A 14,038-nucleotide genomic window follows, 5' to 3' on the forward strand; every position below is an offset into this window, starting at 1 on the left:
TTTTCTGCATTTTTTATTTTTGCATCTAGTTTTGGAGCAAGTGTGGAGAATTAAATATGTGGTGGGTTGCTAAGGACCATACAGGGCTTTGCCAGCAGGAGCATTTTTGAAAAATCATGGTACATTGAATGTGAGATTTAAACTTAAGCTGAATGCAGTCTGAGACAGGACCAAAGCATGCCCATTCTGTTAATCCAGTTTAATCCTGTTCATGGGAAGTGAGGAAATGAAGAAAATTAAAACTGCCCAAAAAATGGACAGTTTGTGTCCTGTGACTTCTTGACTCATTACTGCAGGCTTAAGATTTATTTCAGAAGGAAATAATTCTGCTGAAATAGGACCCACAAATAGGTTTCTGGTGTTGAAGTGGTTCTAACTCAGAAGAACATATGTTGTCTGTATCTCATCAGAAGTCAACAAAACCAGCAACAACTATAAAAATTCCTGCCTGTCTTTTAATTCCTAAAAAGGGCACCCCATTTTCTGGTCCTTTGTGGCTAGAATTTGCTTGGTTTCACCCAAGCTACTGATGATGTCCCATGTGGAGAACAGTGGAATCTCTATTGGTACAAATTTATCATGTGCTGGAAGGCAGCAGCAGTGTGGTTTTAAAAGCAAATTGTTGATTGGACTGAAGATCAGTTGAAGATAATCCTTTTAGCATTGCTGTTGAGTAGGCAGGTGAGAGGGTGGGGCTGTCACGGGTTTGCATCCTATGACTTTAATGGCATTTTACTGAATTTTCCTTTGCATTTTGAAAGGGAAGAAAGAGCTCTCCCATCAGCTTGGAAGCACACCCTTTTGTGCCTAGAAGAAATGGAGTTGATTTGTGATTCTTCAGCTGTGTGAGTGGTTTGAAGTCCTGGAGTTTAGAATCCATATGTGGTGACTTGGCTCACTTTGCTGAGTAGGGATGGTTCCCAAAAAGATGTAAGCAGCTTGGTAGCTGGCAGTACTGCACACTAAGGCAGGACAAGACATGACAAGAAAGTAAAAGGTTAGGCAGGAAAGAAATCAAAGCAGGACTGAAACCATACTGTATGGGAACTTTTTAACGTACGCATAAAGCATTATATAGTTGAAGGACTTTCATTCCACTGTATTTATTGACTACTTCAGTTTGACAGTGGAATTTAATAATCCATTTCTAGACTTAATTCATTCTGTCTGGCCACTTAATGCCAGGCAAACCCTAAACACCTTCTGCTGATGAAGTCATGGACAGAGCAAGCCATAAGATGTGGATGTATAAATACACTGTGGGTCAGACAAGCACATTACTTTTAGTGTCAGACATAAAGTAGAGCAGAAAGTCATATTAATCATTGCTTTTACTTCTTCCTAGCTCTGCAAAGTTCTTGTAAATTTCTCAGAAATTTACAACAACTTTGGATTCTAAACTTCACTGATGAAGTGGTGCTGCCTCCAGCTGATGGTCATGTATGGGAGGCAAAAACATGCAGCTTACAGAAGCTCATATCAGCTTTACATTCATAAAGCTGGCTTTCTGGTGTTCCTTGTTTAAATAATTTTATGATCATTTATTGGCCTTTGCCCTAGTTTTTAAAACTGGCTTCCCCTCTCCCTTTGAATGGAGAATGTGCAGGGAAGCCCTGCTCACAGAACTGCTGTGTTTTGCATGGTTAAATGGTGGTTGTAAGCAGAGATAAGTTTGCCAGGGTGTGTTCCCCTCCCTGTCTTTACTGTGATAATCTTGAGTCTCAGGCCAGCTCAACAATGCTGTATTTAGGTTTCTGTCCAGCCACAGCACCAAGAGCTCCAGCACAGCCTGAGGACAGTGCTGAAGGAGCAGGCACTGCACGGCTGTATTGTGAGTCTCCAGCCACCCCTGGCCCCAGCAACAGCTCTGTGCAGGTGAAATGGACAGAGGGTGTTTGAGACCAGACAACACCTGGCCCATCTTCAGGTGCAGTTCTTTATTTGTAGGTGAGCTGTAACCAAGCAGATACCAGCAGACACCTAAGGCTCCAGGGAGCAGATGAATGTCCTTTAATCTGTGCCTGGGCAACTTTCTGCAGTATGTTGCTGACTGTTGAGCAACCAGCTCATAAACCCAGTCAGGGTGATGGATATTCCCAGGGGGTACTGTGTATGGACATGAGAACCAAGCCTAAGGCGTGGGGAAAGGTCAGTGCACCCACCCTCTGCATCCCCCTGCCCTAGTCCGACATGGATGACGAACCAGACCAGCAGCTTGTCCTGGCCACAACCAAAACAGGGCTTGTGTGATGTAGAAGTACCACTGATGTCAAAGCACAGCCACATACGTGACAGTGTGCGCTGAAATCTGAGGAATTAGTTGATGACTCAGGGTGGAGGGAAGTTTTGTGGAACAGCCTGGGTGCTGGGAGCCCGTCCTGAGGGGCAGCAGCTGGGGCCGGGCAGGTAACAGGGAACACCTGGGCCCAGCGCCGGCCCTCAGGGAGCGCGGGGAGGGGCCCGCAGCAGCATCCCCGGGAGGTAAATGCCGTGTTTCGTGCCTTTTATCTGCTTCTCTGGAGTGTGCCTGCCTGGCTAAGGGCTATGGGTCAGGTTGGTGACGTTAAACTACGTGTGTCTTGTGCTGGGATTGATTTGGTTGCTGTCTTTTTGGGTCTGTGCTGACAGCGCTGCCTCACGTTTCCCCCAAGGAGGGAGGGAGGCCTGCCCGCGTCCTGAGCCTCGTGGCCATCCCGCCCTCAGCAAGGGCTCTCTTTGGAGTGGTTTGGGGGCCCTGGCTGCAGCGAGGCGGCTCTGGCAGGATTGTTTGCTATGGAAAAAGGAGGCAGGCCAATCCTTGTGGTAACTGAGGGGACAGGAGTGCAGGTGCTGGAGGTCCTGCCACAGCACAACCTTGTCCCCTGACCATAGTGACCAGTCTGAAGCTTTGGGAAGGGACAAAGAGAAGGACTGAGTGAGCTCGTGGGCTTGGAGGGTGGCTTGGATTTTGCTTCTGGGTCTCTCAGGTTGAGAGGAGTTTTGTGGTTCCTCTTCTCTTTTCAGTGTCCTTTTCTTTCAGTACCCTCTGGTGTTCCGTGTCTTTCTTGTCCTTCACTAGACTCTCCTTCCTTCTGTTTGCCTTTTTATTTTTAATTTTCCACCATTATAGTAACTTCTAGTTGCCTTTTCTCATTCTTTTGCTTGTTTGCAGAAGCAATCAGTAATTCAACAGTTAAACTAGAAAACTGAGATGTTGTTACTGACTTTGAGGTGGAAACTCGCATCTCTTGAGTTGTTCATCTGAAGGTCTGGGCAGATGTCCATAAATAACATGCACAACATGCCCACTTGGAAACCTTACAGCAAAGAAGTCTGTAACTTTACTTTGAAGACTCAAATTGCCGTCTGGTGTAAGCACAGCACACCATTTGGGTCTGATCTGTCAGATATTTGATGACACTTTAGCAATTAATGTATTGGATCTGCCTTCTGAAAGGGAGACTGACACTTGTGTATCAAGTGACTATTTACTGCTACTGCTTCAACCGCAGTAAAGTTTTGCCTCAAAAAATGAGTATCTCCAAAACAGTATTCCAGGTTTCCTCAGGGTATGTGGACTTTTCCTAGCAGCTTTCAGCACAATGCATGTTCAGGGAGGATCTTTAATATCTTCCAGGTAGCAGGAAGTGTAAAGAGCTCTGAATTAAATTCAGGTATCACATTGCTGGCAGTGAATTGTAGTTTCAGAGGGGTGTAAAACACCATGGTGATACAATGACAACCCCTGGGAAGGTATGTTGTTGGCATCTTTCACAAAAAAAAAAAAAAAAAAAGGCAGCTTGCCAGTCCTGGCATCAATGTATCTTTCAATATAGATTATATATAAAAAAAAAAAATTAGAATGATACAAAAGTTTCCTAAAACCATCATGCATCTCTTGTCTCTGACATGTCAGCTCACTCAGAAAATGCTAGTTGTGCTGCCACCCAGAAGACACTACAGATGGTGGCTCATTTTTGTTCTTCTTGTCTGCTATAAGATTGATCATGTTTGGATTGATGAAATTATTTGGGCAGGAGCTGCCATTGCTCTCCTCCTGTCTGTCCACTGTTAAGAGAAGTGGGAAGAAAGGGGATGTAAAATATACTTTAGTGTCTTTCTCTCTTTGGTACTGTTCTATTAACACTTAAAATATTTATGGAGGAGAGTGTGGGCTTGCTGACCATGCTTCCTTGCAATGAGCTCTTATCAGCAAGTTTTATATTTTAAAAAGGCTGTATTTTATAGCCTTCTCTGGGCTTATATTTTTTTGTAGCACTACAATTTGCTAGTTAAAATTAGGACGCAGAACTTTGGGTTTTTGTATTCAGCAGTAGCTAAATAACTGCTCCTGTGCAATGCAAGTCAGAGGTTTTCATTCCCAGTATACACTGGTGCCATGAAGGCCAACCATTGCATTGTTGGAAAAGTTAGCAGGTGCCCACCTGCACCTTGCAGAGCTCCTCTAACGTTAGTATATTATTGCCAACATGGTTTTAGGGACAACAAATTTTCTTGTTGTATGAGTCTCTTCTGCTACCAAGATGTGATTATGCAACCTCTCAATTTTGCAACTTAACTTTCCCTTTGCACAAACAACTTTTTCTTACTGCTTTCTGTAGTTACTTATTTTGGTGATTCCTATGCTAGCTGCAAATGGAAGAAGGAAGCAATAAGTTTACAGCTAGCATGGGATTCTTGGCCTCTATTTAATCAGAAAATGCAATTTTATAGTCGGACTGAACTCTTGTCATGAACAGATCCTCCCTGAACAGTGCTAAGGTGCATGGGATATAAGTAGGTGATTAGTGACAGCCAGCACATCTTCACTAAAGGCAGATGGTGCCTGATGAATTTGGAGGTCTGCGATGGAGTTATGGCGTTGGTGGATTAAGGGAAGAGCACTGACTCACCCATTTAGACTTGTGCAAAGCATTTGACACTGTCCCAGATGACATCCTTGTCTCTAAACTGGAGAGACATGGATTTGATGGATGGGCCATTTGGTGGATAAGGAATTGCCTGGATGGTCATGGAGAAAATATGATACACTCCAGAAAGACAAATAGCCTGAGGTTAAGGTAATTTTTCATTATGTGGGAGACCCCAATTACTGTGTTAACAGCTCTTCTAATGTGAAAGCTTTTCCAGATTTTCTGAGGTTTCCACTTTTCATGTCACTGACAAAATTGTAGCCAAAATGGAATTCTTATTTTCTGGTTCATCCTCACCAGACTATTTATGAAAAATTAATTGTTATAGGAAAAATGTTCTCAGAATGTAATAAGTATATTTTGTGGCTTAGTTCAGGCTTCTTTTTTATTAACCACATACTCTTTCAACAAATTATGCTGAACCAGTAACTGGAGAATATTCCCACAGTCTCATTACTGCACGCTATAAGCTAAACTTTACCAGTGCCTTTTTGGCTTGTGAGCTTTTCCCCAGTGTGAGAGGAGCAAGAGCAAGTGAGCACGAGAGTCCTGTTGGGGTGCTGTTCTCTTGACTCCAGTGCACAATGTTTTACCAGAAACCATTGTGTGCACTAAAAAAGCTGTTGTGTGCTCCTGCTCTGTAGGCTCATCAGAGAAGCAAGTGTCTCTGTGAGAAATGACTTGGTTTTGAATCCTTTTGCATAAATTTGGCTTGGCTTTTGGTTACAGAGTCAGACTGCTGAGGAAAATAGATAGTGAAGATCAGGAAAATGGTAACCTAGTAGGCTATTTTGGTGAACAAACCTTGGATGTTTTTCTTTGACAAGATGGAGGTGAGAGCATCTCTGCAATTATCTGTATATAAGCCTTGATCTTTTTCTCAGGGAATCCAGTCTTAGATCTTAATGGGAATGAAATCATGGCATCTGTTTAGTAAACCAAAGAATTGTGTGAGATACCTGCTATAAGTAACCGTAATTGAGTGATGCTTTGATAATAAGCTTTCATTTTCATTTGCAAAATAATAACGTAGTTGCCTTACAGATGGGTGGGAACAGATAGCTCAATTCAACATAAACCTTGACTGAGGCACCCTGACACAGGCACTCTTATGTGTGTGCAGGCATGCTCGTGTTAAAACACTGTGCCTCTCAAAGCTTAATCTTTCTGGTGACAGATGTGATTGTCCTCTTACATTTTTATTACAGTAAAAATCCATGCTATTTTACTACATCCATATTTCAAGTCTTCTGTAGCTTGAGCTGTGTGCCTTCAGGATTTTATTGCTGCTTTATTCCTCTAAGAGATAGTTATTGACTGTTTTGGCTAACTCCTTACTGAATAGCACATTTGATGTGTGTGTGCTTGGTTTTGTCTGCTCTCTCATCCATTCTTATGGATTTCCATATGGAATGCACTCCAAGAAGTTTTGGGGCATCTTGTGGTGCTACTTGTAAAGAATTTGTGAAAACAGAGCATGTTATAAATCCCTCTGGGTGGAAGATGGAAGCTCTACTTGGGAAGGACTTGTGCTTCCCTTAAATGCCTATCAAAGAACCCTATCCTTATGTTTTGAAAATTTAGTGGTTTGGACCTTCTATAGTTTCTCCTGCTGACCATTGATGTGTTCAGTGGCCATAATTCAGGCAATATCCAACTGTCTCAGTCTCGCCCCTTTGAATCTTGTTCCACAGGCTTATTCAGTGGCACAGGTATATAAACATTCTGCTCTTCTTCTTTTTCATTTATTTTTAGCTCTCAAAATTTGGGAACATCTAATTTCTACTCTAGTGTGAAAAGAGTTTCATGGAAACTGAATTGCACTGAACATGGTAATAAATGCCTTTTCCATTTTTTGTGGTTTAGGAATGGTACTCCAACATTTAGTGTTCCCACTGAGACTCTCCCAGACCAGATGCTGCTTGTTCCCCTTCATCCCCACTCTGATTGAAAGCACAAAAGGCAGAGATCATGGTTTGAGATAAGAGCAATGCTGGAAACAGCCATGAGATAAGAAAACAAATAGGAGCATCAGCAATATTAATAAGAGGTAAAGGACAAAGAAATGACAAATACCTACTGGCTCTTCCCTACTACCCTAAGTCCCTTTCTCCACCCTGCTAATGATGGGAGGTGGTATCAAATGATATTAGGGTCTGGCCACACCACGCTCCTGGCTACTGTAAAAAATTAACCCTGTTCTGGCTGAAACTAGGACACCAGTGCACTTTGCTTGTCCAAGTTCCTTAACACATATTAATGTTCATAACCCCCATGCAGGAGTGGCAGTGAGTGCATATAAAAAGATCACTTTACCTAATGCTGAGATAGGGAGAACTCTTTTAGTATATTACAGCACACAGAAATGCCACAAACTATTTTAGCCTGGAGAACAGAGTGCTGTATTTAGATAAATCTGTAAGATTGATTTAGGTAGTTACCTAAATTGGATTGTCTCCAGGCCAGTGAGATTAAGAACCCGCTTTTTGCAGAAAGTGTTATGAGGTCTTTAATGATCATAGAAGGTCAGGACCCGGTTTTATGTCTCATCTGAAAGACCATGAACTTAAAACTCCTCATCTGTCACTGTCTGATCTGACTATCTGTTCTAGAGACTGCTTTATTTTAGAAGAGATTTGTGTAGCCAGGAGTCTAAATGCTGTCAAAGCTTTTAGTCCTTGCTCTCTTCCTTGCCTGAGGAGGTTTCTAACAAGTTTTTATTATGAAATATTGTCTTGGTTTGTTTTTCCCTTTTCATGGCAGGCCAAAATGAGGCTGCAAATAATATTTTGCAGTTTGTATGTCTGTCATTTGCTGTACTGTGCACAAAACTGTTTATTGATTTGTGCCTGAAAATTAGTTAGTTTCTGGGTTGTTCAGGAGGCTATGCAGCTCTCAATACTTTTTCTGGATAAGTTCATCTTTCTGTCTACATGGCCACGGCTCTGTGAGGCCCCTCATTCCCCCTTACTTTGAAGCTGCAGCCACAGCAAAAATGCATAAATGTAGCAGGAATGTGTAGACTATGCCAGTCCTCCTTTAAGCATGTCACAGGTAACTGGATTCTGTGTGCTTGTGTACCCATGTTAAAAAACCCTCTAGTTACCATATAAGCAAAATCTTTCTGCACAGTAGCTGCACTCTGAAAAGGCATGTGTGAGGAGGTTAAAGAAACTCTCCTTCCCAACTGTTCTCAGCCTATTATATGTAACATAGCCAGTTTTTTCCTTTATGTTGGGACCCAGCTCATAATCTGGTTGTTTATGTGATGTGGCTGTTTGATTCCCACCCTCCTCCACACACCTTTACATGTGCCCATACAATTTCCATGTTGCCCTCAAAGGAACACTGGCTGTAGTGCTGCTTGAGAGCACAGAAGTGTGTATTCCTGTGGTTCCTGTCAAGCGCCTCTTTGGCCTGCAGCAGGGAAACATGTCTGTGCCAGATGTTATCTGAGACAGGAGAAAAACGACAGAAGAAAATGCTCTCCTATTTCAGAGTGTGCAATGAATGAGCTGTGCCAAGTTTTTCCATCGATATATTACAAAGTTTTGCCTAGCCCAAAAAAGACATTGCTTCATGTCATCTTTGCTTTGAGCAGCTTCATTTTAGCAGCAGCAGAGGAGGTGAAATTGAAATCAGAAGGTCTTAATTTCAAAGAGAAGTAAATTTGTTCAGAAACAAAAGGCTTTTCTCTCTCGAGTCAGCAATATATTACAACTCTTGATTGGATTTGGAAGCTATTTAGGATGCCTCAGTTATGTGGCTGGCTGGCAGTCTGGGTAGCCTCATCACTGATGTGCCCATGAATGGCAGACTGTGAGTTGGCCACACCATACTGCTTGACTCATGGATGCTGAAGGTCAAATGCAACAGCCTTGTTGAGGGACTTGGGTGGCACCAGCAGTGAAAAGGGATGCAGGAGCTCATAGTGAAATGTAGCAGCAATGAGTCCTTTCTGAAGAGGTGGGTGGAGAAGGAAGCCAAGTACACAAAATGAAAATATAACTGGTGGTATTGTACATTAGTCAGAGTTTCTGAATCATCTGGGGAAGTTATGCCAGCCAAGCCTACTTGTCTAGAGGAAACTTCTTGTCTCAGAGCTGAGGTGGCACAGCAAACCTGAAAGGCTTGTTTGAGCTTTTGTGACCTGTGCATTCTGCTGTTTAGAACAGAACAGAGTAATCAAATTTCCTGACTAATTCAGAGCTGACCAAAGCAAAGCAGCTTATTGAGGGCATTGTCCAAAGGCCTTTTGAACACTGTCAGACTGTGGAATTGAACACCTCTCTAGAAAGGCTGTTCCGGGGTTTGACCAAACTCTCTTGGTAAATCAGTGTTCTCTAATGTCCCGTCTAGGCCTTCTCTGGTGCAGCTTTGAGCCATTCCCGCATGTCCCTGTCTCTGCATCACAGGGAGAAGAGCTCAGCCCTGCCCCCTCTGTCCCTTCCTCAGGAAGCAATGCTGTCACCCTTTGGCCTCTTCTTCTCCAAACTAGATAAGCCCAAACTCCTGAGCTGCTCCTCAGGACATTCCAGCCCCTTCACCAACTTTGCTGCCATGCTCTGGATGTGTTCAAGACCTTCACTTCCTTCTTAAATTGTGAAGCCTAAACTATGCACAATGTTCAAGGTGAGGCTGCACCAGTGCTGAATATAGCAGGGTATCTGTGTATATTCCCCTGCAAGGCCTCTTAGCCTTCAGGAGTCAACAGCACCTCTCAGTTTGGCACCATTAGCAAACTTTCTAATGGTCTATTCAACTCCTGCAACCACATTCTTGATAAATATATTGAACAGAAGGGGGCCTGGAATGAACCCTGAGAAACACCTTTAAAACTAATGCCTCTAAATTTGATCCTTGACTTGCCTGCCCTCCCTAAGTTTTTGTTTCCCCCTGTGCCCAGCATATCTCAAGGCAGACCACAAACACTAATGCATTGAGTAACTTGTTGCCTGTTTGACAGATTTGTTGACAGATGAGAAAATACAGCACAAACTGCAGAGACTGCTCTTGCTCGGACTTTGGGATCCTGATGAGGTGCATCTGCCACCATGACTGACTCCCAAGTCACTGTTGCTGCAAGTGCACACAAGTGCATTCCAGCTCAAGTTTGTTGATAGACTAGTTCCTTCAGGAAGGAGTAGCAAATTTATGGAGTGCTTGTAAGTTCCATGGGAACTGGGCAGTGAATAGAAGTGGGCCTCTGTTTGTATCTCTGCTGAGACAGCAGCTCTGCTCTTTCTGCCATGTCTGCTCAGTCTGGTTGGAGCCAGCTGGCCAGTTACACATCCCTACTGGTCACGGAGCATCCTGCTCTTCTGGTGTGCCCCTCAGTAAAACAGGGAAAGGCATAGGAGCCTGACAAGTGGGGGATGTCTGTGTAGGGAAATGGTAAATAGCAGCAACGAGGCTGAGGAGCAGCGTCCTGGACAGGCACAAGTGTTGCTGAAGGGCTTGTTCTGTGCAAGGCCTTGACTAATGGCTGGGGAAACAACAAATAGCCCATTAGTTCACTGATGCTGCTAATGTGGAAAATGGGTTGAATACCACATAAATACAAAGGCAACTAAAATGTTGAGATCTGGACAGAAGTCAACACAAAGGATTCAAACAGGAGCCATCATATGAGACATGGCTTAACTAAAAAAATTAAACATGTACGAAAAGGGGTTGAGAGTGGTCAGCCTGGTCTCCTTAGGAGAAGTGCCAGCTGAAGCCTTGGGCTTGGGTGGGCACACTGGCCTCTTCCCAGGGATTGAGGTGCCAATAAAATGTGTTGTTTTATGCAATTTGGAGCTGCCATCCAAATGACTTTCCATGACAAAACTCCCATGAGCAGAATTGCTCTCTGAATGAGTAGAGAGAGTTTCAAAAACGGAGTCCAGTGCAATATTTCAAATGTGATGATGTGGTCCTTTGGGTAAAGTTCAGAAAAGAGTCAGAGAGACTGTAGAACAGTGAGGACCAATTTGGGAATGCTGAAAGGAACAAAATAGGTAATTGCTAGACTGTACACAAAGAATGAAAATAAAAAGAATAATTTTATAATAGCTTGTAACAAAAAAAAAGAGGAGAAATAGTAAAGACAAACTGTTTAGGGAGAAGTGTTCCCAGAAGAGTAGTGGGAATTAGTGGGAGCAAAATTTGCACAGAAATCATCCCTAGTGTTTGTTGTTTTGTTTTGAATAAAGGACTTGCACAGAGAAGGCCTGAGGCATCTTACGCTACAGTAGTCAAAGTTCCAGAAATTCTCTGATTACCTTGAGACTAGAAGTAAACTTGAAGATGCAGTTTCCTTGTGTGGAATGTGCCTGGAGGCATTCTTCTTTTCTGCTTGAGAATGAAAAAACCTTAAAGAGCAGTGACTCCTCTTGGACCCTTCCCATTTCCACTTTGTGTTTGTTTTCATTCTTTTCTGGCTGGAATGATACCTCCCCTTCAGTGTGTATTTTGATGAGGTGCTCGGGTACAAATGTATTTTCCCAGAAAACCTCAAGCATGTCAACCTGCAGCAAAGGGACATGTTGTGGTACCAGATTGTGTGGCGCTGCGAATCCTCTCTGGACTGAAGTGCACAGTTCATGTTGATTTGCCTGAGTGGTTCCTGGAGGCAGTCCATACACTTCAGAGGCTGTGCTGGTAAATAACACCACTTCATCTCTTCAAAGGATCATGGACATATTTGTTTTCTTAACAAGTTATTTTCTCTGACTAGGAAGAGCAATGCTTTCTTTCCTTTCAAATGTCCCTGAGCTTTTGGTTGATATTTTGGCCATCTGTTTTTCCAGAGGTGATCTTACAGCATTTGGCCTCTCCCTTTTTTCTCTGTTCTCTGTAGCCTGCTCTGTGGAGTGCCAGGATGGAGGGGTTGTGTCCTTGTGCCCCAAACACCTTTTTGTCAGTCTATTCCACCTAATTGGTGCAGTTGGTTTTGTTTGATGGAATAATTGCAAACTCACTTACTATGCCTAGGGCAGGAAGAAATCCATCTTTTATGTCATTAGAAGTAGAGACAAAAAAAACCAATCCAAACCAGATTCCCTTGGGGGTATCTGTGGCTTTTAATGTCGTTTACATGTAGCTTGATTTTTGCTAATGAACAAGCTGTTTGTTTAGGGCTCTTAAATGAACCTTCAGCTTCATGGGCTGCTGCTGGAAAAGGGAGAATGTGTAATGCCATGAGGATATTCATGTGAATTGTTCCTTTTTTTAGCTAGAGGAGCTGCTCTACTTTGTAATCCTTAAGCAGCTCCTCTGTCATTTGCAAGGTCAGGATTTTCTGGCTCACTTGGAGAGGATGCTCTCTGACCAATGAGGCATGAAATAGCAGTTGGAGAAGGGCTTGATAAATATTGATTCAGAAATTGCCATGGCTGCTGACTTTGCGATTGGCCTGTTTACCCAGCAAAAGGAAGAGGCACGGAAAGAAGTTGTCCATTTCTCAATGATGGTGGTACATGCATTTTTCAACACCACCCTAGATATTTGAGAGGAAAGGGTTTGAAAGCTCAGCCCAGTGAGATTTTTTAGGATGGCATTAATTCCTCACAGCAGATTAGACTTCAGAATCCTTCCTCCTGCCAGGAGCCTTCCCTTCTTAGTTTCATTAGACGCTGTGTAGATGGCTACACTCTCCCTCCAGGAGGAAGAAAGATTTCCAATGCAAGCAGGATAGATATTTTGCTATTTTGGGGAATATCTGTACAGTGTTCAGAATAAAATGAGTACACACTATCTGTGCTCTAAGATGAATGAATTATGTCTCTCTTAGCCACCTCTGAGCCTGAATATGTGGTTCCCTTTTGAGTGGTTTATGTCTCTTACCCTGCTGGGTCTCAGCAGTATGAAATGTGAACCAGCAGAGTGTTATCACACCATTTCAGTATTCTGTATTTCACTGTTGTGCCACTGCTAACCTGGTATGAGAGACCCAAAATTCATGTTTCCTGTATTGCCAACTAAAACCTGAACTGAAAGCCAGAATTATGGTAATTAATTCAAGCTCAGTGCTGTGCCAATGCAGTTGCCAGAATGTTGGACTGCCTCAGAGTGCAGGTGGAAAGGAATTCAACATCTGATAGCTGTACTCAGCAGAGGCATCCCCTGGGTGAGCTGTTTCCAAATACCACCTGAGCTTATGGCAACCCTGGCCAGTGTTACCGGGTAGTCCCTTTCCCACACACTTGAAACGAATTCTATGCTATCCTATGCTTCTCCAGTGCTTCCTAACCATACTTTTCCTGTTAAATATTAAATTCACACACAAATTGTAAGAGGTTATCACTGAGTCTCTTCTGCCACAGGAATTTTAATACTTTCTAATGCTTCTGGTCTATACTTTCAGTGTGTTCTGCAAGATCAATAGGTATGATTTTGTTTCCATTTAATTTCTGCTTCTTGATAAAGATGCTTTGATTAGAGAGGTGGTTGTCAGAATCAGGAGTTCTCCAGATTAAGTGTGTTGAATGAATGCAGTGGTACAGAGAAGGCTGTGAAGAGAAAACTTTTGTTCGGAGGTACTTGTGGTCTAGGCAAACAAAAGCAAAAAGGAATGGGAAAAACCAAACACTGAGTTCAACTGCGTGGAATCTTTTTGTGAATAATGAGTCAATTGAAAAAAAAAGCATTTTTCGTAATATTTTCATTAGTCAGTTTAAATTATCTGATGTGTTTTGACTAGATGTGTTATTTGAAAGCCCTAAATTGACAAATAACTTACAGTGATGAGATGGAGAGCTTGTTCCTCAGCACTCTCCTCTCTGGTAGCTCAGTTGTCCTATGACAGCATTAAGTTCTCTTCCCCAGCTCTTTATATTTGTGCTTTCAACACCAGAGCTCAGGAGCCAGAGGAAAAGCTCATCACTAAGATCTGTGTAGCCTGTCCTATGACAGCCCCCAGGCCCAGAATCACCATCCTTTGACAAACCAATCCATCACTCTCCTCCTAAGCCAGCCCTGCCCTTCACAGCTGGGACCCCAGCCCCACAGGGACAGAACTGAGGTCAGTTCCTCTCAGCATCAGGTTTACATCACAGTGGTTTGTGGTCTGGTTGCAGAGCTCTCTTTGCTTAGCCCCTCTCACCTGGCAGGTGCTCCTACTGCTCCTGTATCCTTGCGGACAA

At 43.0% G+C, this 14,038-nt stretch overlaps 1 protein-coding gene across 7 annotated transcripts in view; it reads left to right on the forward strand.

Annotated features, from left to right (window-relative positions):
- Nucleotides 1-2,425: 2,425 nt before the first annotated feature.
- LTK (leukocyte receptor tyrosine kinase) overlaps nt 2,426-14,038 on the forward strand; it is a 150,481-nt gene continuing 138,868 nt past the window's right edge. Inside the window, exon 1 of one of the 7 annotated variants that reach the window (XM_064424635.1) lies at nt 2,426-2,481. Coding sequence is in view for 1 of the 7 variants with exons in the window: in XM_064424651.1 (XP_064280721.1) it covers nt 2,545-2,553 (9 nt within the window). In the remaining 6 variants the exon portion in view is untranslated. Of the gene's footprint in view, nt 2,554-14,038 lie in introns of all 7 variants that reach the window. The other 6 variants (XM_064424642.1, XM_064424639.1, XM_064424643.1 and 3 more) reach the window with 6 other exon arrangements.

Source organism: Passer domesticus, chromosome 6 (genome assembly GCF_036417665.1).
Source record: "Passer domesticus isolate bPasDom1 chromosome 6, bPasDom1.hap1, whole genome shotgun sequence".
In the NCBI taxonomy this organism is placed as follows: Eukaryota; Metazoa; Chordata; class Aves; order Passeriformes; family Passeridae; genus Passer; species Passer domesticus.